General features: G+C 35.9%; 1 protein-coding gene across 1 annotated transcript in view; it reads right to left on the bottom strand.

The window, feature by feature from the left end:
* PPP1R12A (protein phosphatase 1 regulatory subunit 12A) overlaps nucleotides 1-24156 on the bottom strand; it is a 150147-nt gene that overhangs the window by 51922 nt on the left and 74069 nt on the right. Inside the window, exons 4-9 of the mRNA XM_059681167.1 lie at nucleotides 18805-18823; nucleotides 16093-16262; nucleotides 10359-10503; nucleotides 2791-2865; nucleotides 2076-2164; nucleotides 1763-1920 (exon numbers count right to left, since the gene is read on the bottom strand). Coding sequence (XP_059537150.1) covers nucleotides 1763-1920; nucleotides 2076-2164; nucleotides 2791-2865; nucleotides 10359-10503; nucleotides 16093-16262; nucleotides 18805-18823 — 656 coding nt within the window. The remainder of the gene's footprint in view (nucleotides 1-1762; nucleotides 1921-2075; nucleotides 2165-2790; nucleotides 2866-10358; nucleotides 10504-16092; nucleotides 16263-18804; nucleotides 18824-24156) is intronic.

Raw genomic sequence — 24156 nt, forward strand, 5'->3', positions numbered from 1 at the left:
TCTAAAAAAAAAAAAAAGAGGGGGGAATCCAAAACATATTACCTGTTAACAAAGCTAGTCTGTATCCGTTTAGCAATATCTCGTTTTTAATGGGAAACTTATGTTCCTCAACATGCGTTTATATGATAAACTTTGTCTTCTCCCATTTTCTTATATAAAATATTTTGTTGAGTAAAGATAAAGTGATTCAAAACTGTTATTGTTTCTAGAGGAGATATAGGTAGTACAAGAAATTCTAGGGTTCCATTTTGTGTTGGCTAATGACCAAACTGGTTTTGATAATGATGACAGATTTTTCAGTGAACTAAAAAATCTTACTGGAAATAGTATATTTTTTTCTGAGAAAGCTGTATTAAAACACCAGGTTATATAATTCAAAGACTGTCAAATGGAATCTCATGCTGTTCAGAAGTTTTGACTGATTAACTGATACAGAATAAGATAATAAATGTTAATTAGTAAAAGCAATTTGGTAAAATCTACAAAAATGTGGGTGAGAGAAAAAACACAGAAACAATTTCCTTGACTATATAAAGGAAAAGAATGTAAATTGTTATGGCAGCATTGGTAATTCAATTTAGTAGCATCTATGAAAATTGAAAACATGACTAATATCTGGTGACAGATGATTTGACTTTGGGTGGTGGGCACAAAATGCAATATATAGATCTTGTATATTAGAAATTTACATTTGAAACCTATATAACCTATTAACCATGTCACCCCAATACATTTAATTTAAAAATTAAAAATAAAGTAACAAAATAAAATTAAAAAAGCAAATGTGACTAATATTTCAATTTTAAAGTATATCTACTAGAAAATCTCTTGCACTTATACACAAAGAGGCAATTACACAAATGATTACTGCAGCATTATTTGCAACAACAAAAAAATGGGAATAAGGTATGTATTTATCAGAAGGAAAATGAATGTATTTAATGAATATTATTTAGCAAATAAGGGGTAAATTGATATAGATATGAACAAATCTAAAAAATATAAGTTTTGAGTGAAACAAAGCAAGTTGCATAACAATTCCTAGAGGGTAAAAATAAAAACAAAGAACAACGTTATAATTACTTTGTATTATTTCTGAATGTACTTGTAAGGTAAGAGTATAGAAATGGACTAGAAGATTACTGAAAAAAGTCATGATAGTAACTGCCTTTGGAAAGAAAGCAAAGGGATGTAGACTAGGGTATATAAAGAAGACAACTATAATGTTTTAATTTTATTAAAAGACAATTTTAAAGCAAATATAGCTAAATGTCAATAGTTATTAAGTCTTGGTAGTTAAAATATGAATGTTTATTATACTTTTACTGTCTTTAAAATTTCTCAAAGTAAATTTCCCTACACTCCGAGTGTAGGGAAATCTTGATTCATCTCCAACTTTCTAAAATTTTACTATATCTTGGGTAATATTTGGGATACTGCTGGGACCTGCTTCTGGACTTTAGGGCCTCAGAAAATAATAAGAATATAGTTGAATTACTGTAAGTCCATTTAGACCTTATCTACAACATCCTAAGGGAGAATTAGAAGTCTCTTTACTGTCAAACCTAAAAAGGTAAGAAAGAGACAGAGGTGGACAGGAGCCTCCAGGTAATTAGAAAAAAAGAAAAGAAAAAAAAAAAAAGATCACAACTATACTCCCTGAAAGGTAATTTACTGGTTTGGTAGATATCCAAACAAGTAGCAAATAAGTCTGAAATGTTTCAAAATTACTTAACACTTCCTTCTATCCTTCAAATTTTACCTGTTTCAGCTTCTGATTCTGAATCATCTTCCTCATCTTCTTCACTCGAGCAGCTAGATTCATCTTTCTTTCCTTCTTCTTCATCATCAACCTTTTCTTGTTCCAGAGATTCAATACGAGATGCATTTTTCTCTGGCTCAATAATCAATGTCTCTTTGCTGTGAAAGGAAAACAGCTTTCAAATAATTATAAGCTCAAAAGGTCAAAATACATAACTCTTCCCCAGACTTACAATATTTAACAATCATTCCTGTGGCCAGCATGCCAACTCATTCATAACAATAACAAAACCTACTTTTAATATTTTACTTACTTTTTAAAGGTCTTCTGTGACTGATTATTGTCCATATTAGCTGTTGATTCAATTAGTGGAGATTTCTTCTCCCGTTTTTCACTATGGAGCTTTATGAAAGTTATGCAAAGGAAAAGAAGAATATTATTAAAATAATATTAATTAGTAATATACAAAATTTAAAATTATAACAAAATAGTTTTCCAAACACTAAAGACAATCAAAATAAAACAAATAAAATTTTTAAGTTGCACCTAAAAAGGGCTTAGGTAAAGAATAAAAAAGACAAGATTATTAAAAAAACTCCATGAATTTGGATTATTTTAGATCCCTCTCAACTTTATTTCACTAAAAAGTCAGGGCCCAATCATCACATAGGATGTCTGATAATATTTTACTTAAAAATCTGTTTCCTAGTAATATCATTCCTTGCTTATCCAGGGCCTGCTATTTGAGAAATCTGAGATTTTATAGCCTCTGCTTTCTAATTAAATTAGAACATATTATTTAGGGCATATACATTATAGAAGGATTCATTTTGTGAAGGGGAATTTAGAAATATGGGTATAAGCAACACAGGCAAACACCACACTACTTTGTTCTCTTTCACTGTCATTATAGTTTAATGGCCAGAAAGCATAAAACATCACAATAATTTTTTTTTACCTATCTGAAATTCAAAGCTATTAAGAGAATTCACTAATGTGGACAATTTTTAGACAGTCATCAAACATACCAGATTTTGTTTCTTTTGCAATTCTTCTAAATATCCTAAAATGTCTTCATCTGCTACATCAAAGGCTGTCTGGCCCTAGGCAGAAAACAAGGGGGGTGGTAATGGTATAAAATCAATAAATTATAAAATGCATTTGGTGATTCTGTATGATTATATAGAAAAAAGTTAGATAACTATTTTATGGTAGTTATAAAACACAGTATACATAACTCAAAGGAGATATATGAGAAATCCATGTGAGATAGAAGTAGCTATACACCTTTCCTTACTTTTTTGTAACAACTTTATATATTCACATACCATATAAATCACCCATTTAAAGGATACAATTCAATCTGTTTTTTTTTTAGTTTTTTTTTAGTATATTCACACAGTTTTACAACACAATCAACTTTAGAACATTTTGATCACCCCAAAAAGAAAAGACAAACCCATTAGCAGTCACCTCCCCACTTAACCATCTCCAACTCCTAGCCTCAGGCAACCACTAATCTACTTTCTGTTACTATGGATTTGCCTATTCTGGGCATTTCATATAAATGGAATCACACAATATGTGATCCTTTGACTGGCTTTTTTCACTCTGAATGATGTTTTCAAGGTTCATCCACTCTGTATGCTTCACTTCTACATTTCTTTTTATCGTTGAATAATATTCCATTGTATGACACACCACATTTGCTAATCTACTCATGAGCTGATAAACATTTACTTTTGTTTTCTGCTTTTTGCTATATCTAATGAATAATGCTGTGAATATTTGTGTACAAGTTTTTGTTTGGACATCTGTTTTCATTTTCTTGGGTGTCTAGTTTATGAGTGGAATGACTGGGTCATGTGGTAACTCCATGTTTAACCTTTGGAGGCCTTACTACTTTTTGATTCCTCTACAAAAATTATCACATTTCTTAGAGCAATAAAATTTAAAAATATATTTCAAAACTGCTGAAAGTTCAGCCTGCCACAGGTATGGCATAGTTTAAAATAATCAATCCAAATGAACACCTGTCAATATATTTTTATTCAGTGTAGAAAAGAAAATCTAAAAGAGTTGCTGATCAAATATAGGATTTTTCCTGCTGCTTGTATTAGTCCTTATAATAATCCTACTGGTACAAGTTTCCAACATGCCAAAAGGTTCATTATTTATAATACATTCTACCCTATACATTAGCCAGTGTATGATTCTTTCTCAGAAAACATTGAACTTTTTTCAACTAGAATTCACTCTGAAAGGAAACTCAAATTTCTTATATAATAGATGTCCTCATAGCCACACCAAAGCCACATGGATAGATAATAACAACACAAATAAATTCTTTCATTTAAAGCAAACAAAATTACAATCCTCAAGTCTACTCTATTAGCAGGGTGCTGACATCTACTTAGATAGGAATTACATTTCCCAACACTATGAAATGAAATATAAGCTACTCAATATTTGAGGTAGTTTTTCCATTGTCTGTTTATAAAATAAAAGATATGGTTTAAAACATATATCTTAAAAATGCATAAAATGTTTCTTAATCACAATAGGGGAATGTATGACATTTAAAATTTACAAGATTGAAGAACACTTATATATCTGCCTTTTTTTTTTTTTGTTAGAAAGTCTTTCCAGTAGGAAATTAAGAGGCAATCTATGTTTCCCACCTAGTTCAAAAGTTTTAGCTTTAATAAATCTTTTTTCCTCATTTCCACCTTGAGTATTAAATGCTGAGAATTAAATTCATAAAGAATAAAGGGCTTTGAGACAAAATAACTAGCTCAAAATTACAAAGTGACTTTTAGAGTAGCCATACATATTAATCCCTGTTTTGCAATACCATACTCTCTCTGTATGATCAGATCTATAATATTACATATGCTGTACTTGCTAAGCAAACTGTGTTCAAGATCATGTTATTATGTGAAATATCTAACTGGCTTCTTTATAAGTATTATTTTAAGTATTTATCAACCTTTCTCATAAAGAAATACCGCACCTTGAGCATTTTTAAAAATTGTAATAAAATTTTAGCAGTAATTAAGTACAATGCGGTTATTTTAGAACCAAGGAATTTTCTTTTATAAGAGAAACAGGATCACCTTACTAACCTTTCTTTTTACTTTCTCCCTTAATAATCGAGTCTACTTCACAAACAGCAGCTGATAGAGAATAAAAACTAGAGTAAAATGTAGGCCATAAACACTGAGAAGTTTCTAATTTTAAAGAGCACACCCATTAACTTAACTCAATAACTTAACCATTATCTTTAAACAATAAAACAGTTCTGAAGCCTAACCAACTGTAACTACTATAAGGCTACAATGGTTCATTAATAGGGTACTAACGAAGAAGGGCATATAAGCAGTCACTCAAAGCAACCAGGAAACTATTGAGGAGGGCACAATGCTTAAATCAGTTCAATACATCTGTAAATTACTAGAGCCACTGTTTAACTTGTACAGTCTCTTCATTCTTCCTTCCTCATTTACTCTAACTAAATTGACTTTGCAGGTATGATCTTTATCTTTACAACAGTGAAGTAGTCAGGACAAGCATTATTATGATTCCCATTATACAAATGAGGAAACTCAGGCTCTGAGATATGGTACTTGCCCAAGGTCATCCAGTTAATGAAGAGAAAGTGGGAACAGCATCTGTCTCTATTGCTATATTATCTTTACAGAAAATAAGAATAAGCTCAAATAGAATCAGGAAAAACAATCCTTGTGTCCATTAATAACAGCAGGTTTTGTTATTCACTTAAATCTTTATAATGACAGCTATGTAAAGTTAAAGAGTTGTCTAGTAATGATTGTAATACTGCATTTAGAGAAAATTCCAACTATAAAGGCACCATAGTTAATATTTGGGTAAATTTTAGTAAAAACAATTCTTTTAATTAGTTAAGGAAGCAAAACCAAAGCTTTTCTATTTAAAATCTGTATCAGAACTTGTAGTAAGTTAAAATGACAGCAAATGTATTTAGAGTTTGCAAATAAATGAAAGAAACAAGACTAAATTTATAAATATAACTTGAGCACATTTCCCCCATTTTCACATAGAAAAACTTTTAAGCTTTCTCTATAGTTTCCATATTACACATTTCCCCAAATTATGTTTTCTATTAGTAAAGAATTTATCTAAACTCTCTGAAAGTACCTTTACATTTTTTGGTATCATTTAAAAAAGAAATGTAGTAAAAAAATTCAATCTACAAGTACTGAAGAAACTATCAAATGACAAGACAAATTCATATAGGCAGGCTTACACAATTAAAACTAATTTGTTTTGATTGAACATGAAGTATGACATGCTATTTTAAAATGTAGCCAATGAAAAGAGAGAAAGCTTAAGTCACAAAGGCAACATTATAAATAAATAAAAAGCTTGTATCTGGTTATATTTATGCCACAAAAGCCTTCAAAATCCTATGTATATTATGCAGCCCCTTCCTATTAAATCTTGATATTTTAAGGAAAAAAAATTTGAATAAAAATTTAAAAATCATATTTTTACAACTTATGAGTCAGTATCTCATAGAATATATAAGAACTCAAAAACTAAGAAAAGTTGCAGAAAAACTTAGCAGACTAAAAGGAAACATTAGGGCATTATGAAAATTAATTTCTCTGATTATGTTTCTCTTGAATTTGCAAAACTCAGATAACAACTTCATATAGTTGTTAAAAGGCTAGCATTGTCTTAAATAAGCTGAAAACCAAAAAATTCTAAGGAATTATGAGGCACAATTCTCTTAAGTACAGATAAAGATCTACTAAAGTGATAAAATGAGGAGATAAGGTATTAAACTATACCTTAATACTAGGTGTAGCAATTTTAATAATGCAGATTTTTTTCAATAGATGGAGTTACACGTATGTTGATATATATGTGATCTGATATGTATGCTATTTTGTTGTATTGACAAGCTTCAAAACTGCATATGTCAAATTTGCTGAAGGTGTTAACAACATAGATATTTTTATGCTTAAAAATGTCGAATTTCGTGCCAAAAAATGAGCATTTGCAGGAAGTTTTAATTCATTACTTTATTTTGAAAAAAATGTTATTGCATACTTCAGGAAGCTTATGGTGAACATGCTCCATCTCAAGATACTTGTGAACGCTGGTTTACGCTTTAAAAGTAATGATTTTGATGTGAAAGATAAAGAATGTCCAGGTCAACCGTAAAGGTCTGAAGACCAACAATTAAAAGCATTATTGGATGAAAATGCGTGTCAAACTCATAAACAATTTGCAGAAAGATTAAATGTTGCTCAGCAAACAATTTCTGATCATTTACAAGAAATGGGAAAGATTTTTAAAAAAATATATTTCTTTACTGATTTCAGAGAAGGGAGAAGGAGAGAGAGATAGAAACATCAATGATCCGTTGCCTCTTGCACGCCCCCCACTGGGGATCGAGCCCACAACCTGGACATGTACCCTTGGCTGGAATCGAACTTGGGACCCTCCAGTCCGCAGGTCGACACTCTATCCACTGAGGCAAACAAGCTAGGGCAGTGGTCGGCAAACTGCGGCTCGCGAGCCACATGCAGCTCTTTGGCCCGTTGTGTGTGGCTCTTCCACAAAATACTGTTTCTGTGCATGGGCCACGAAGTTTCAATCGCACTGTACGTGCGTACCCACACGTGTTTTGTGGAAGAGCCACACTCAAGGGGCCAAAGAGCCAGCCGCATGTGGATCGTGAGCCACGGTTTGCCAACCACGGGACTAGGGCAATGAAAAAGATCTTAAAGGAAGGAAAATGGGTGCCACATCAATTGAACGAAAGACAAATGGAAAACCGAAAAGTCATCAGTAAAATGTTGCTTCAATGGCATGAAAGAAAGTCTTTTTTGCATCGAATTGTGACTGGTGATGAAAAGTTGATTTATTTTTAAAATCCCAAACACACACAATCATGGGTTGATCCAGGTCAAGCATCAACATTGACTGCAAGGCCAAATCACTTCGGAAAGAAGACAATGCTCTGCGTTTGGTGGGATCAGGAAGGTACGGTTGTATTATGAGCTTCTAAAACCAGGTGAAACCATTAATACTGATCGCTACTGACAACGAATAATCAATTTGAACCATGCTTTGATCGTGAAATGACCAGAATGGGCCAGAAGACATGGCAAAGCAATTTTGCTTCATGATGACGAACCATCACACACTTCAAAACCAGTTAAAGACACGTTAAAAGATCTTGCCTGGGAAGTATTAACCCATCCGCTATATTCACCAGACTTTGCTCCTTCAGATTACCACTTGTTCCGATAGATGGCACATGCACTTTATGATCAGCACTTCAAAATATACGAAGAAGTGGAAAATTGGGTCTCTGAAGGGTTTGCCTCAAAACAAGAGAAGTTCTATTGGGACAGTAGCCACAAATTACCTGAAAGATGGGGGAAATGTGTAGCTAGCGATGGACATTACTTTGAATAAAGCACTTTGGATGTTTTTCTTGAAATTATCATGTTTTCTTTGATTACAAAATCTGCATTATTAACTGGTACACCTAGTACATTAAAAACGGTGACCCAAGGAACTGCTAGCATAGTAATATAGAAACAAGATAAAGCAAAATGATTGCTTAAATTATTTGAGAGAGAGGAATGAGAGGGACAGAGAGAAACACTGATGTAAAAGAGAAACAGATCGGTTGTCTCCTAAACACACCTTGATCAAGGATCAAACCTGAAACCTGGGTATGTGCCCTGACCGGAATCCAACTTGCTACCCTTCAGTGCACAGGATGATGCTCAACCAACTGCAGCCACACTGGCCAGGGCCAAAATTATTTTATATGTAGTTTTTTTTTCCTAGAGCATAATTATAAATTAAAAGGAATAGGAACTAAACAATGATAGAATATACGATAAAATGACTTTTTCTCATACATACTATGTAATATGCATGCTGTAGAGCAAAATAACATGTTTAAAGTAGGAAGTGATATAACCTTTTTTGAAAACTATTTCAAGTAATAAGCTTTTCTCTTCTGGTCCTTATCTGGAGGCCATTATCACTGAATAAACCAGTATCAGCACTCGCCTTGTCAATGGACAAGTGGCTTATGGGGGGCACAATTTGGGAGACAGGAATGCAGAACAGAGATCAGAAGGTAACAGATATTCATTTGCTAATTTCTCCAGAAAAATCCCAACTGCTGAGGGAATTTCTACATAGGAGAGGAATATGAATTGTCAAGCTAAAATTAGCTGGCCTTTAGCTTAAAATTAAATAGTATCAACATGTGTTTGTCTTCTAATGCTGATTACAAAACAGAAAACTGTTATTTTAAAAATAGACAAAGCAAGTTATCAAGTTTTGATAAAAATTTAGATTGAAGACACTTATTTATAAGGGCAAACCTATACTTACAGATGTATCATTCTCAAACATTTTTTATCTTGACTTTCCTGCAGATTTTCACCACTTCCTATGATTTTCTTGCCTGCACATTTCTTACTTAAAATAATTTATAAATACATATATAAAATACTCCAGAAAGAACAAAGAAGTTCAGAGGGCTTCTTTATCCTTTTATGTCAGCAACCAGGACATGAATCTGCACTACTACCTCAACCTACAAACACTTACTCGTGGGAAAATCTTGGATATGTATATCTCTTCCCTTTGCAGATGCCCAGTTAGAACATGCAGTTACTAGAGTAACCAGTACAAGCACCCATATTTAATGAACACAATAGAATTAGATGTATCCATCTGGACAAAAAAAAATGAGATCACTTTAGGAACCTATACTAAGTAATTTAGTATACATTACTGAATTAGCCTATGAAATGCAATATATGAGGGATATTCAATGGAATTAAGGATAATTAAGCTCACTAAAAGAATCAAGTTTTGAGCTCTGCCAAACCAACTGTTGGTAAATGATACTTATTACCTACTGACAGGGAGTGGGAGGGAACTAGTAAGAATATTGGTGACACTGGTAACTCACTGATGGCACTTGAAAGGGAGCAGAGGGGAAAAATCTAATCTAATAAGGAATCTGATAACTTGAATATGTTCATGACATTTGCTCACTCTACCTAATTGGGTGATATTAAAGTGAATTATTTACCTCACTAAACTTTTCCCATCTGCAAAACTAGGAGACTAGCTGTTGCATCTCAACGATCTTATTTGGCATAAAACTTTATGGTTTTTACCATTCTTTTCTGATATAAGACCCTACTATCCATGTCAGTTAAAAAGCCAAGCTAACAGGACTATCAGGTACAAAGAATTAGAAATTGACTTCTTTATGTGTTCCAATTCATAAATATAATGACGGAAGAAAACATATAGAGATGCAAAATGTTCTAAAGTTATGAATTCTTAAGAATATAATTTCAACTGAAGGACCCAAATCTATGCTATATGTATGAAAATATGATTACTGAAAGAGTAATAATTCTTTCTTTGCAGAATAAGGCCAAAACCACACCATAGGTAGCTGAAAAAGACTTTAATTAATAAATAATATTCTTTTAATATTCTAAGACTAAAATTATATTTCTAAAAGTTAAAATGTTTAAAATACAGTAAAAAGGCCTACCACTTTGTTGACCATCTCCATATCACACAGATTGTCCACTAATATTCGACATGCTTCTTCTTTACCCCAGTGAGCTGCAGCATGGAGAGGTGTCCAGCCATCAAAATCTTTAATATTAACATCATAGCCTGCCTGTATTAAAAGTCTAAAGAAATTATAGTAAGTTAGATAATCATTAAAATCTAGAAATGAACAAATGTAACCAACAGCTTTATACCATGCGAGTTAACAAAAATTTGCAATATACTTCTCTTTTCATAGTTCAACCCTTACATCAATGAAACAGGGCAAAAGAAATTCTCAGAAAACACTGGCAAAGAGCATCTTGAGTTACTGCCATAATAATGCATTCAGCTTTAATTAATTCCTAGTGACTACAAGTCTTATGGTGTGACACTGATTACTTCTTGTTAATATGACCTGTAATTAAAATTTTCAGAGGAAAGCCTGTAATTTTTCAATGTGAGATCATTCATTGCAGGGAAGTCTTCAGGTGTCCATATGAAAAATCATCTCAGGCTAAATATAATCTAAAAAATATACCTGGATCAAGCAAGCTTACTTTGTAGTATTTTTGTTGACTTACAGTATAGGAATTAGTTTAAGTTTTCACAAATCTTTATGATCTACCGTGGAAAATTTTCATAGGAAAATGACAATCTGACTATTAGGAACAAACAAAACAAAGCAAAATTCCAAGGGGCCCAGTCTACTTTTCTGCAGCAGTAGAAAGCAGATATCCAATCATCAACAAAGCTAGAAACAGGAATACATTTTAATACAATGCAAAGAGTTGCACAAATTATGTTAGTATGCCCTTCTAACTGTACACTGACATCAACCTTTATTTTACTTAGAAATTAAGCTCACAGAGAGCAAAGAATGGGCCCATAAAATGCACATAGCACAGCTCCACACACACAGGCAAAACACTGAATACTTTACAATTCATGAAATCTGGTGACCTTTACCTTACTTTCCAAGATGTTGAACTTGAGAAGGGCTTCTTTTTACCTACAGAAGGTGGTAGTGATAGCTAATAGATAACCCTTCCTTTATTTATGTTTTAAGTACTAATTCCCTATTTCCTAACAATATCTAAAGCAGTGGTATCAAATTCTGGCTCCAGAACAGAATCATTTGAAGAGTTTGTTAAAGAACAACAAAAAAGATTCCCTAGCTCCACCTCAGACCTCTTGGATTAAGCAGCATATTAGGATAAGTCCCTGTAAATCTATTTTTTTAATAAGTCCCCCAAATGATTCTCATACCATGCTTGTCACCTACCTGCAGACCAACTTTTAAGAGACACCAATCTTTTATTTTATTATTTTTTTTATTAGTTATCCTTTTTTATTTAAATTTTTATTGTTTTAGTATTACGTAAGTTTCCTTTTCCTCCCATTGACCTCTACCCGGCCACCCCCACCCCTCAGCACATGCCTCATCTCTCCCCCACATCTGTGTCCATTGGATAGGCTCATATGCATGCATACAAATGCTTTGGTGGATCTCTTACCCCCTCACCCCACATCTTCCCTCATAGGTTAGACAGTCTGTTCAATGCTTCTATGGCTCTGGTTCTATTGTTGTTCATCAGTTTATGTTGTTCATTATATTCCACAAATGAGTGAGATCTTGTGATGTTTATCTTTCTCTGACTGGCTTATTTTGCTTAGCATAATGCTCTCTAGTCCCATCCATGCTGTTGCAAAGAAAAAGAATTCTTTTTTATAGCAGTGTAGTATTCCATTGTGAAGATGTACCACAGTTTTCTAATCCACTCATCTGCTGATGGGCACTTCGGCTATTTCCAAATCTTAGCTATGGTGAATTGTGCTGCTATGAACACAGGGTTCATATATCCTTTCTGATTCGTGTTTCTATTTTCTTGGGATATATATTCCTAGAAGTGGGATTACTGGATCAGATGGAAGTCCAATTTTTAATTTTTTGAGGAAATGTCATACTGTTCTCCACAGTGGCTGCACCAGTCTGCATCCCCACTAGCAGGAGACACCAATCTTTTATAGAACAGGCTAACACATATATATCCAGAGGTTTAAATAAAAAATATGCCCATTAATATATGAATTATCAGAAAATTTATATAATAGAGACAGAAATAATACTGGGATATAAGATAATAAAATATATCCCCCATTAGAAAATATGAATTATAATATTAAATATCCTGAACAATATAAAATTTTAAGTATCTGGGAGCCTGTTTGGAGAGAAAAGAGTCAGGAAGGTAAATACATTCCTCCCCTTTCCATCCCCAAATAGATGGTTTTCTGTATATGCCAGGCCATAAAAGGATACTAAAAAATATAAGACAGTACTACATTCAAAGAGCTTCTAATGAAGGACAAAAATCTAGTAAGTAATTTGAAACAACAATCAACCCCCACAGACAGGTTCTGTGATGGGGATGCAATGGAAATACAGAACTGAAAAACATCAAAATCAACTGAAAGGGAATTTTGTGTGTTTTTTGGGGAAAGGGTACGTGGGAAGAATAAGCCAGTCAGAGGAAGCCATGTATCACATGATCTCACTCATATGTGGAATCTAAAGAACAAAATTAACTGATGAACAAAACAGATCCAGATACACAGAAGCATGAAACAGACTGTCAAACCTTAGAGGGAAGGCAGGGTGGGTGGGAAGAGATTAACTAAAGAACTTATATGCATAATAGGGGTCCGGTGCACGAATTTGTGCATAGGTGGGGTCTGGTCGGCCTGCCCCAATTGGGGCCAATCAGGCCGGGCCAGCTGGGGCGGGGGTGGGGGTGGGTGCTGGGGGCGGTTGGCTGGCCAGCCCCGTCCCTGATGGGGTGGGGGTGGGCGATTGGGGACAGGGCTGGCTGTGGGGGTGGAGACATGGGCTGTTGGCCGCCTGCCCCTCCCCTGGTCGAACTCCTGGTCAAGAGGACAATTTGCATATTAGCCTTTTATTATATAGGATTATTATATAGGATGTGCATAACCCATGGACACAGACAATAGTGTGGTGAAAGCCTGGAAGGGAGGGGGCGGGTGTGGGCTAGAAGGGATCAATGGGGGAAAAAAGGGGACATCTTTAATACTTACAACAGTAAAGATAAATTTTTAAAAAAAGGATACATTTGAAAAAGATACTCTATTATTTATTTCACATGTATTTTTATTTATTTTCATAAATAATATATTCACAAGCTTCAAAAATGAAAAAGAATAAGTGACTATATAGCAAAGTCATTCTCTTGCTGCTGACCTTTAACCAGTTTCACCTCCCTATAGATAACCTTACTATATATTTTGATTGAATGCTTAGGGAAATTTTATGCATATTAAGCAAGTACAACTAAAAGATGTTAAATACAGATTATACACACTTTTCTCCTTGGTTTTGACATTTAAAAATATGCCCTAGTGCTCTTTCCATATTTTTATGTAGTGTTTTTTTTTGTTTTTTAATCTTCACCCAAGGAGTGGGGATATTTTTTACATTGATTTTTAGAGAGAGTGGGAGAAAGGGGAAAGGGGGGTGGGGAGGGAAAAACATGGATGTGATAGAGACACATTGATTAGTTGCCTCCTGTATGAGTCCCAACTAGGGTTGGGGTTCAAACCTGCAACCCAGGTACCTGCCCCTGACTGGAATTGAACCCGTGATCCTCCGGTGTGCAGGCTGATGCTCTACAGCACTGAGCCACAGGACCAGGGCTATATATAGTGTTTTAATTGCTACAGAGTATTCAAGTGAAAGGATGTATCATATTCATTCAACCGTTCTCCTACACCTATTACAAACAACACTGCTAGCACATACCTTACTTCATATGTGAGTGAGAATATCTGTTAAAAAAAATTCCCAGAGGTAGAACTGATAAGCTAAAGAATAACTGTTACTTTAACAGAATTTGCTCAATTGTCATTTATACTGCCAAATATTTTGATTTTTGTTATATGATAGATAAAAATGGTAATTCATTATAGTTTATCTGCACTTATTATGAATGAGGTTGAACATTTAATTTTTCATAGGCTTAAGAGGCTTGAACTGAGTTAAAAGATTGAAAGAAATGTGCCTTCAAGTTGAAGTAATGGTGAATAAAGGTTACCTAGACAGAAACAAGAGTAGGTATTAAGACATTATGACAGAATTTCAAGTACATAGATGGAATAATGCATACTTAAAGAGCAATGATAGCAGCTAACTTTAAAAAAGGAGCCAGTGGCCAGATGACAAATGGTCTTATGTGCTAAGTTCAGTAGTATAACATATATTCTAATCTCTACTGAGAATCTTAAAGGATTTTAAGAGCCTGGATAACCTAATTACAAAGACTACTTGAGAGAAGTCTAGAATCTATTTTACAGTGTAATCCAGTATATATATATACTATTACATGTTTACAGAAAAAAGAGTTTTAACAAATCATATTTACCTTTACCATATGCAATACCCTTTGATATTTCCAATTCTTTCTTTAAAAAAAGCTAGTGGCGCCCTAACCAGTTTGGCTCAGTGGATAGAGCGTCGGCCTGCAGACTGAAAGGTCTTGGGTTCGATTCCGGTCAAGGGCTTGTACCTTGGTTGCAGGCACATCCCCAGTGGAAGGTGTGCAGGAGGCAGCTGATCGATGTTTCTCTCTCATCATCGATGTTTCTAACTCTCTATCCCTCTCCCTTCCTCTCTGTAAAAAATCAATAAAGTATATTTAAAAAAAAAAAAAAGCTATTGGCGACTCACTAAGTTCATTTCATGACCTGCTAATAGAGTTTGAAAGTTTGAAAAATTTTGGATTAGAGAGAACCAGATAGGGGACAAGGAAACTAATAAGAAGTTAACTGTACTACTCTAGGAGAAGGCTTAAATTATTGAAGTGTAGGGATTGAAAAAAGGAGGAAATCTGGGAATAGTTGACACACACTGCTTCACTTTTTTTACTGAGGAGAGGGAATAAGAACATGACATCAGAAACACAAGAGGAATAAAAGCAATATAAAGGACACAGTAGATTTTGCTAGGGCCAGTCTTATTTCCTTTCACATACACATAACAAAAGCTATGCATTAAATTATTTTTTTCACTTAGTTGCCAACACCTTTGTATTGCATAAGTAAAAAACAAATAAAACCCACAAAAATTTGTGATATAAAGAAACTTTGCTCCAAAAAAAATTTGCTCATCAAAATATATCCCTATATAGTCTAAGTTGCTTACAGTTTGATATTTAATATTATGCTAATAGCACTTGAGACCCAGAGTACACATAGTAAAAAGAAACTATTTTAGATAAATTACATGTTAATAAATATTCAATAGAAACCAAACTCTTAGAATTTTGAGAATTAAGCTCTCAGAATATATAAACAGAAATATGTTAACATATGACATTGTTCTTAGTCTCAGAAACCAGAGTTTGCAAATCTGGGAACCCCAAAATGACTGTAATAATTTATTAGCCCAGAAGGTAACAGATAATGGTTGTCTGATACTTATTTACTTACTGGAAAATTGCAACTAAAGAAACAAATGTAAAATAATAAAAATTTGAGAGTGAAACAACGAGCTTTAGAAAGAAAGCAATAATATTCAAGGTAGTTTTTCCTCTGTAAAGTAATGTTAAATAACTCTTATAAGCTGTTTTGAAATGTTTGCAAGGTATCTTAAGAAAAGGAATACCGAATAGAAGAAAACAAATCAAAGTAAGAAAACAACTGTGAAAAGTAATACTTACTTTAAAACTTCTGTATAGCCTTTAGCTGCTGCAACATGAAGTGCTGTACCTCCAGATTTTGCATGCCGGACATCATTTATATGACCACTATTTAGCCATTGTCTTGCATCTCTTAGCATTATCCGCTCTTCTTCCTTTCGAGCTGCTTCTATATCAACACCTGATAAAATTAAAATTTTTATTTTTCTTCACATAAAATGTTTTTCTATGTTGGAAAATAAAATTTTCTAAAACATTTTAAGTTTAAATAAAAATTAGAAGTGAAATTATATTTTTGAAAAATGGGCTGCTTATAACAAACTGGTTAAATGAAAAATGTGGGAATATTGTGGATATTTTATTAGACTTCTCTGCTGATTACTTAGTTTTTGTCCCACAATATTATTTTGGCTCTCTTTTTAACTCTTCTGATTTTTCCTTTTGTTTTTAAAATGTGAATATTTACGTAGGTATATCATCTCCTGATAAAAAAATTGTTTTTAATCAATCATACATAATTAAGCCTCATATTCCTATATACTGCTTTAACCAGTTTACTAAACACTTCAACTTGGAGGTGCTGTCTTCATCTAAAATTTACCAGACCTTAAAACAGATTATCTAACAAACACCCTTTCCTTTTCCAACATACCTACATTGTCCATACCACTAGTATTAGTTTTATAATTTTAATATGTAGATATTCATTAATTTAAAAGAATTTACTGAGAGAACCCAGGAGGAAACCAAGATGGCAACATAGGTTAACGCTGGAGATTGCTGCCTCGAACAACCACTTCAAAAAACAACTAAAAGATGGAACGGACATCATCCAGAACCACAGGAAGGCTGGCTGAGTGGAAATTCTACAACTAGGAGGAAAGAGAATATCATACCCAGACTCAGAGGAGGCGCAGTGCTGAAGTGAAATACTAAGGTGCGGAGTGCACGTGGAGCGGGCTGGAGGCAGAGGGCCCGGTTGTTGTTTTCAATCGGGAGGGAGTTTCAGACTCTGAGCTCCAGATCCGGGTGAGTCTCTAGGGACCCAGACTCAAATGGGAGAAGCAGGACTGTCTGGCTTCAGTCGGAACTCGAAGGCAGCTTTCTCTCCTAGGTTTGCAGCGGTTGCTGGGACTCTGTGAGGCAGAGCCCCTGGGGATGGAACTGAGAGCAGCCACAACTGCTTGCTCCGCCTGCCCTGTAGATCCCTGGGGACCCGCCCCGCCCAAGCCCTGCGCAGAGCCATTTGCCGGATAGCCTCAGGCAAAGGCTAGATTAGCACCGCCCTAGAGATCCAGCACAGAAGCTCTCCCACTGCAGACACAGCGGACTCTTATAGCCAGTTAGCCTGGAGGTCAAATCACCCCCACTATTGCCGACAACAATCAAGGCTTAACTACAACAAGACTGCGCACAAAGACCACTAGGGGGTGCACCAAGAAAGCATAAAAAATGCGGAGACAAAGAAACAGGACAAAACTGTCACTGGAGGATACTGAGTTCAGAACCACACTTTTAAGGTCTCTTAAGAACTGTCTAGAAGCCGCCGATAAATGTAGTGAGATCCTCAAGAAATCTAATGAGACCCTCGATGTTATGATAAAGAACCAACTAGAAATTACGCATACACGGACTGAAATAACGAATACTATACAGACTCCCAACAGCAGACCAGAGGAGCGCAAGAATCAAGGCAAAGATTTGAAATGCGAAGAAGCAAAAAACACCCAACCAGAAAAGCAAAATGAAAAAAGAATCCGAAAATACAAAGATAGTGTAAGGAGCCTCTGGGACAGCTTCAAGCGTACCAACATCAGAATTATAGGGGTGCCAGAAGATGAGAGAGAGCAAGATATTGAAAACCTATTTGAAGAAATAATGACAGAAAACTTCCCCTGCCTGGTGAAAGAAATAGACTTACAGGTCCAGGAAGTGCAGAGAACCCCAAACAAAAGGAATCCAAAGAGGACCACACCAAGACACATCATAATTAAAATGCCAAGAGCAAAAGACAAAGAGAGAATCTTAAAAGCAGCAAGAGAAAGAAACTCAGTTACCTACAAGGGAATACCCATACGATTGTCAGCTGATTTCTCAACAGAAACTTTGCAGGCCAGAAGGGAATGGTAAGAAATATTCAAAGTGATGAATGCCAAGAACCTACAACCAAGATTACTTTATCCAGCAAAGCTATCATTCAGAACGGAAGGTCAGATAAAGAGCTTCACAGATAAGGAAAAGCTAAAGGAGTTCATCACTACCAAACCAGTATTATATGAAATGCTGAAAGGTATCCTTTAAGAAGAGGAAGAAGAAGAAAAAGGTAAAGATACAAATTATGAACAACAAACATGCATCTATCAACAAGTAAATCTAAGAATCAAGTGAATAAATAATCTGGTGATCATAATAGAATCAGGGACATAGAAAGGGAATGGACTGACTATTCTTTGGGGGGAAAGGGGTGTGGGAGATGCAGGAAGAGACTGGACAAAAATCGTGCACCTATGGATGAGGACAGTGGGTGGGGAGTGAGGGCGGAGGGTGGGGCGGGAACTGGGAGGAGGGGAGTTATGGGGGAAAAAAAGAGGAACAAATGTAATAATCTGAACAATAAAGATTTAATTAAGTTGTCTTTGACCTAAAAAAATAAAATAATTTACTAAGCACTGTGCTAGGTTGAGATAGTAAGAGTGGGAAGAACTCAAAAGGAACAGGATACTCCATTCTTACCTTCAAAGAGATCAGTATCCTGAGGAAGAAAGTAAAATAGAAAAGATAATCCTGAAATTTATGAATGAGCTCATGTCTTATAGCTTCATCTGCAGGCTATTTAACAATACATTAACAATCTTACTAGAGAAGAATATTAAAGTTAAAGAAAGTGCTTTTTTATCTTTATCCCCACTGTGTGGATGAGGTGGATGAGTGCCTGATACAAAGTAAAAGGGATCAATAAGTAAATGTTTACTAAATGAATAGAGTAAATAAATAAGTATAAAATCACACACAACACACACATACATCCCCTCAGTTAAGATATCTCCTATAAATCAACATATATGTATCCAACTATCTATTCAGGATTTTTCATCCATCCATCCATTCAATACGTACTGAGTGTCTACTATATGTTGGCTACTTTTAAGTTCCTATGGGTATAGAAGTGAATTTATGTGGCAGAAGATGATACATCTGTGAAGAAAAATAAAGCAGAATAGAAGGACAGAGGATAAATAGAAAGAGGTGTTACCTCATATGAGTTGGTAAAGAACAGTCTCTTTGATAAGGTGGTATTTGGAGCAAGAAAAGGAGTGACAGCTATACTACAACATGGGAGAACATTTCAAGCAGAGGGAAGTAGTAATAGGCTCTAGACAGAAACTTACTAAGAATGATCTTTTGATTAGAAAAATCAGGGTATCTACAATGAGCAGGGTGATACAATATAACTTAAGAGGACCATTTAAACTAGAAAGTTAAGAGTACAAAATGAAGTATTAATTAGAAAATTACTGCAATAATCCAGGGAAAAGGTTATAGTTACTAAAACCAGGGTGGTAGCAGTGAAGTTAGTAAACAGGTTAGATTTTGGGTTCTTCAATAAAACAGATAGAATTTGTTGTTAGTTTGGATGTAGGAGAAAAAGAGAATAAAGCAAAGGTTTTTAGCCTGAGCAATTTGAAAAACTAAGTTTTTAATATGAACAATTTAAAGTTTGAGATGTCCCAATAGACATTTAATTGGAGATATCAAGTAGTCAGGTGGATATCTGAGTATGGAGAACAGAAAAGAGGTCAAGATGAGGCAAATGATTTAATCTATATATATAAAACGCCAGCGACCATAACACTGTAACGACCAGAATGACCAGTTGCTATTACACCCACTGAGGCCAATGAACTGACCAGATCAGGGTGGGGCTGGCCGGCCAATCTCCTGGGGCCCCTCCCTCAAGCCGCCCTGCCTGATTGGCCTCTCCCACCCTAACTGAGGGCGGGGTGGCCAGCCACCACCCCGTGGCCTTTCCCCCAGCCAGCCCCACCCCTGATCAGTCCCCAAACCCTCCCCCCGGCCTGCCCCACCCCTGACCACCCCCCACCCCAATAGGGGGCGGGGCTGGCTGGCCAACCTCCTATAGCCCTCCCCCTGGCTGGCTCCACCCCAGATGGGCCACCACCACTCCGATCAGGGGCAGGGCCGGTGGGAGAATGACCTGTGGACCCTCCCCCCAGACAGCTCTGTGCTCAATCGACCCCCCTCCACTCCGATCAGGCCAGCCAACCACCCATGACTCCTCCTCCAGGCTGCTGACCGCTAATTGCCCCCCCACTGGGGGGTGGGGCTGGCTGGCCCACTGCCCCTCTCAACCACAGCCACCCCCCAATCAGCCCCCACCACCCCAATTGGCCCACGGCCACTCCTCCCAGCCAGCTCTGGCCCCCACACCAATTGGGGGTGGGAATGGCCGGCCTACTGCTCAAAGCCCCTCCTCCCAGCCAGCCTGGCCCTTACCGGGCCCTGATCAGGGTGGGCTGGCTGGCCAACCTCCCACCATCTCCTCCTCCTGACAGGCCCAGCCCCAATCGGACCCCACCTGTGCACGAATTCATGCACTGGGCCTCTAGTATAAAATAATATGCCATGGGTACCTCAACTCAATGCTAAAATCTTAACTCAATTTCCCCACGCCAAGCTTCTTGCTGTTTCTCTCTCTCTCTCTCTCTCTCTCTCTCTCTCTCTTTCTCTATGCTTTTATTGATTTGGGAGAGAGAGAGGATGGGAGAGGGCTAGAGATAGAAACATCTGTCAGCTGCTTCTTGCATACCCCCTATTGAGGATCCAAACCCACAACCCGGGCATGACTAGGAATCGAACCAGTGACTTCTTGGTTCATGGATCAACGCTCAATCACTGAGTCACACCGGCCATGGCCTGCTGTTTGTCTTGTATTTACTACGCTAGGTAACAATATCTGCCCAGCAACTTGGAAGACATCCTTAATCCATCCTTTTAATAAGCAGATTTTGAGATGCCATCCCTTTTTTATGGCCCCCTATCACCATTCTTAGCTCATATCTTATGTCTCACACTTTGACTACTAATACTGGCTTTTAACTCATTCAGCCTCAGTCCCTCCCGATTCATTCCCCACACCAATGTCACAATAGTTTTGCTGTATCAAAATATAATTATTTTGTCTCATTTTCTATATAAGTTGCTCACCTCCTATAAGACAAAGCTAAAGTTCTTTGTAGCATACAAAGCCTCTTATAGCCTGGTCTCAATGCTTTCTTAGTCTCTAGTCTTTCTCTTCTATCATCACATAGTGTTGTAACCATCTAGATCTCTTCCTGGGTCCCTGGGTGCATTACGCTTGTGTGCTGTTGTACAAGCTTTATCCTCTACCTGGATTGTTCCCTTCTCTCACCTGCTTAACAAATTACCATTTATCCAAGACATAGCTAAACTCTTAAAAAATAAACCATAATTGAAAAAAATATTTTTAAATCCCAAGATTACACAAGTACAGGCAGTCATCTTCAAACTAAAGATTGTAGTATCTCATTACCACATTTGAAAGAAACTTGCAATAAAGAGTTTCCAAATAGATTTTATAAAAACAATCAATCGTTTTTATATATGTGTAAAGAACAAAGCCTATTATAATCTTTATTTTAAAAGTATCACCATTTCCATAGTAAAGTAATTTTATATATTAAAAATTTCCTACCAAAAGATAATCAGCCCATCTTATTTAAGATGTCTTCTAATGTTATTCAGAAAAAAATTATAATGCTGCATTAAAACACATTAAGGATAACTTTTACTAAATGATTTTTCTCAGACTGATTTTTTCTTATGCTTTATTCTTTTACTATATATTTTAACACAGGAACCTCTTTATTATCTTTATCCCTTTTTTGCCTTTACCATATCAAACATTCTGAGTTTTACGTCCTTTACTATTCTAAATTTCTTCTGAAAAACAAACAAAAAACACCTACTTATGTCTAGATTTATCTAATTTCACATTGTTTACCTAATTACAAAAAATAACTTTTTTGCTTCCAAATAGTGCTTTTATATGAATTATATAAAAACAAAACAACTCGAGTTTAAAACTCAAGTATATGTAAAGGGAAAGTTCTTATGCTTAAGAAACTCTAATTAGCCCAGCTGGCGTGGCTCAGTGGTTGAGTGTCAACCCATTGAACCAGGAGGTCACTGTTCGATTCCCTTCCTGGTGAGGGCACATGCCCGGGTTGTAGGCTCGATCCCCAGTGTGGGGCATGTAGGAGGCAGCCAATCAATGATTCTCTCTCATCACTGATGTTTCTATCCCGCTCTCCCTTCCTCTCTCTGAAATTAAAAAAAACCCAAAATTTTAAAAAAACGAAACTCCAATTAGAAAAAACTCTTCTCTCATTCTTAAAATTAAAAAAAAATATATTGATTAGAGTTATAGACCCTGCTTATTAGTGCATTAACATTTTTTTAAAAAACCCTCATAGTATTATATATTTTAACACTTGTTTTATAATTCTAGTGCTTTACCTAGTGACCTTGAGAAAGCTGTAAATTCTTTGAATATCAGTATAATGAGTTAAGAACAGATACTAAAACTAGACTGCTAAGTTTCAATCCCTGATCTGTCATTTATTTACACTTACTAGTTTTATTATATTGGGCGAGACACTTAAACTATGCTAATATTCAGTTTCTTTACTTGTAAGATAGGGGTAATGAAACTACCTATCCCATAGGGTTGCTGTGAGGATTAAATTAGTTGATGTATGTGAAGTGCTGATCAGGAGTAAGCAACAAAGTGTTAACTACCATTATCAGATCTAAAAGTATGATTCTGCTTCTCTCTCTCTAGCTCTTTTGTTTTTTTTTTTTTTTTTGGTTAATCCTCATCCAAGGATATCTTTCCATTGATTTTTTTTTTAGTTTTTTTTTTTTTTTTTTTTTTTTTTAGGGAGAGTGAAAACAATAGATATTAAAACAAAATTGTGTATATTATAAAGTGATTAGACTATTTAACATCTGTCATTATTATTGAAAAACAATAAATATTAGATTGAAATGTAGCCAAATCTCTTAGGTAAGAAAAAAAATAGAATTAAGCTGTTTTTGGTCAGCCAAGAGATAAAAATTAGCTTGTGTCCCAGGAAAATTATATTAAAATATAAACTAGAAATAGGTTTAGCTACTGTTCAATTATTACTAATTTTTAAAAATTTATATTTATTAATTGATTTTAGAGAGAGAGGGTTGAGGAAGATCAAGAAATAGATAGATCAATTTGTTGTTCCACTTATGCATTCATTGGTTGTATGGGCCCTGACTGGGGATCAAACCTGCAATCTTGGCATACCGGGAGGACGCTCTAACCAACTGAGCTACGTGGCCAGGGCCAATCATTACTACTTTCAAAGGAAATTTACTTAAACATTAACTAGTTATTGATCAAATATATTATCTACACTAATAAAAGAGAAAAATGGTAATTGGTGTACGACGCTACCCTTTTCATTGGCTAATCAGGGCTATATGCAAATTAACTGCCAACAAGATGGCGGCTAATTTGCATATGCAGGCAAAATTCAGGGAGGCGAAAGGGAAAGCAGGAAGAAGCCCCTGCCACTGACAGTGATTGGAAACCCAGGGGGGAGCTAAGAGCTGGGGGGCAGGGCAAAGGCGGAAATGAGGGTCCCCTGCCCAGGCCTGACGCCTGGGCAAGGGGCCGATCCTGCGATTGGAGGGTGATGGGGGTCAACGCCTGAGGGCTCCCAGTATGTGAGAGGGGGCAGGCTGGGCTGAGGGACACTCCCCACACACACACACACCCAGTGCACGAATTTCGTGCACCGGGCCCCTAGTCCTATCTAATAAAAGAGAAACATGGTAATTGGTGTACAACCACTACCCTTCCCATTGGCTAATCGGCGAGATATGCAAATTATCTGCCAGCCAAGATGGCGGTCAGCAGCCAGGCAGCTTGAAACTAACATGTGGCTTGCTTACTTCAGTGACGGAAGAAACCAACGTTCCCTGCCTGCTTTGCCAGCCTCTGAGCCT

Source organism: Myotis daubentonii, chromosome 2 (assembly GCF_963259705.1).
Source record: "Myotis daubentonii chromosome 2, mMyoDau2.1, whole genome shotgun sequence".
NCBI lineage: Eukaryota > Metazoa > Chordata > Mammalia > Chiroptera > Vespertilionidae > Myotis > Myotis daubentonii.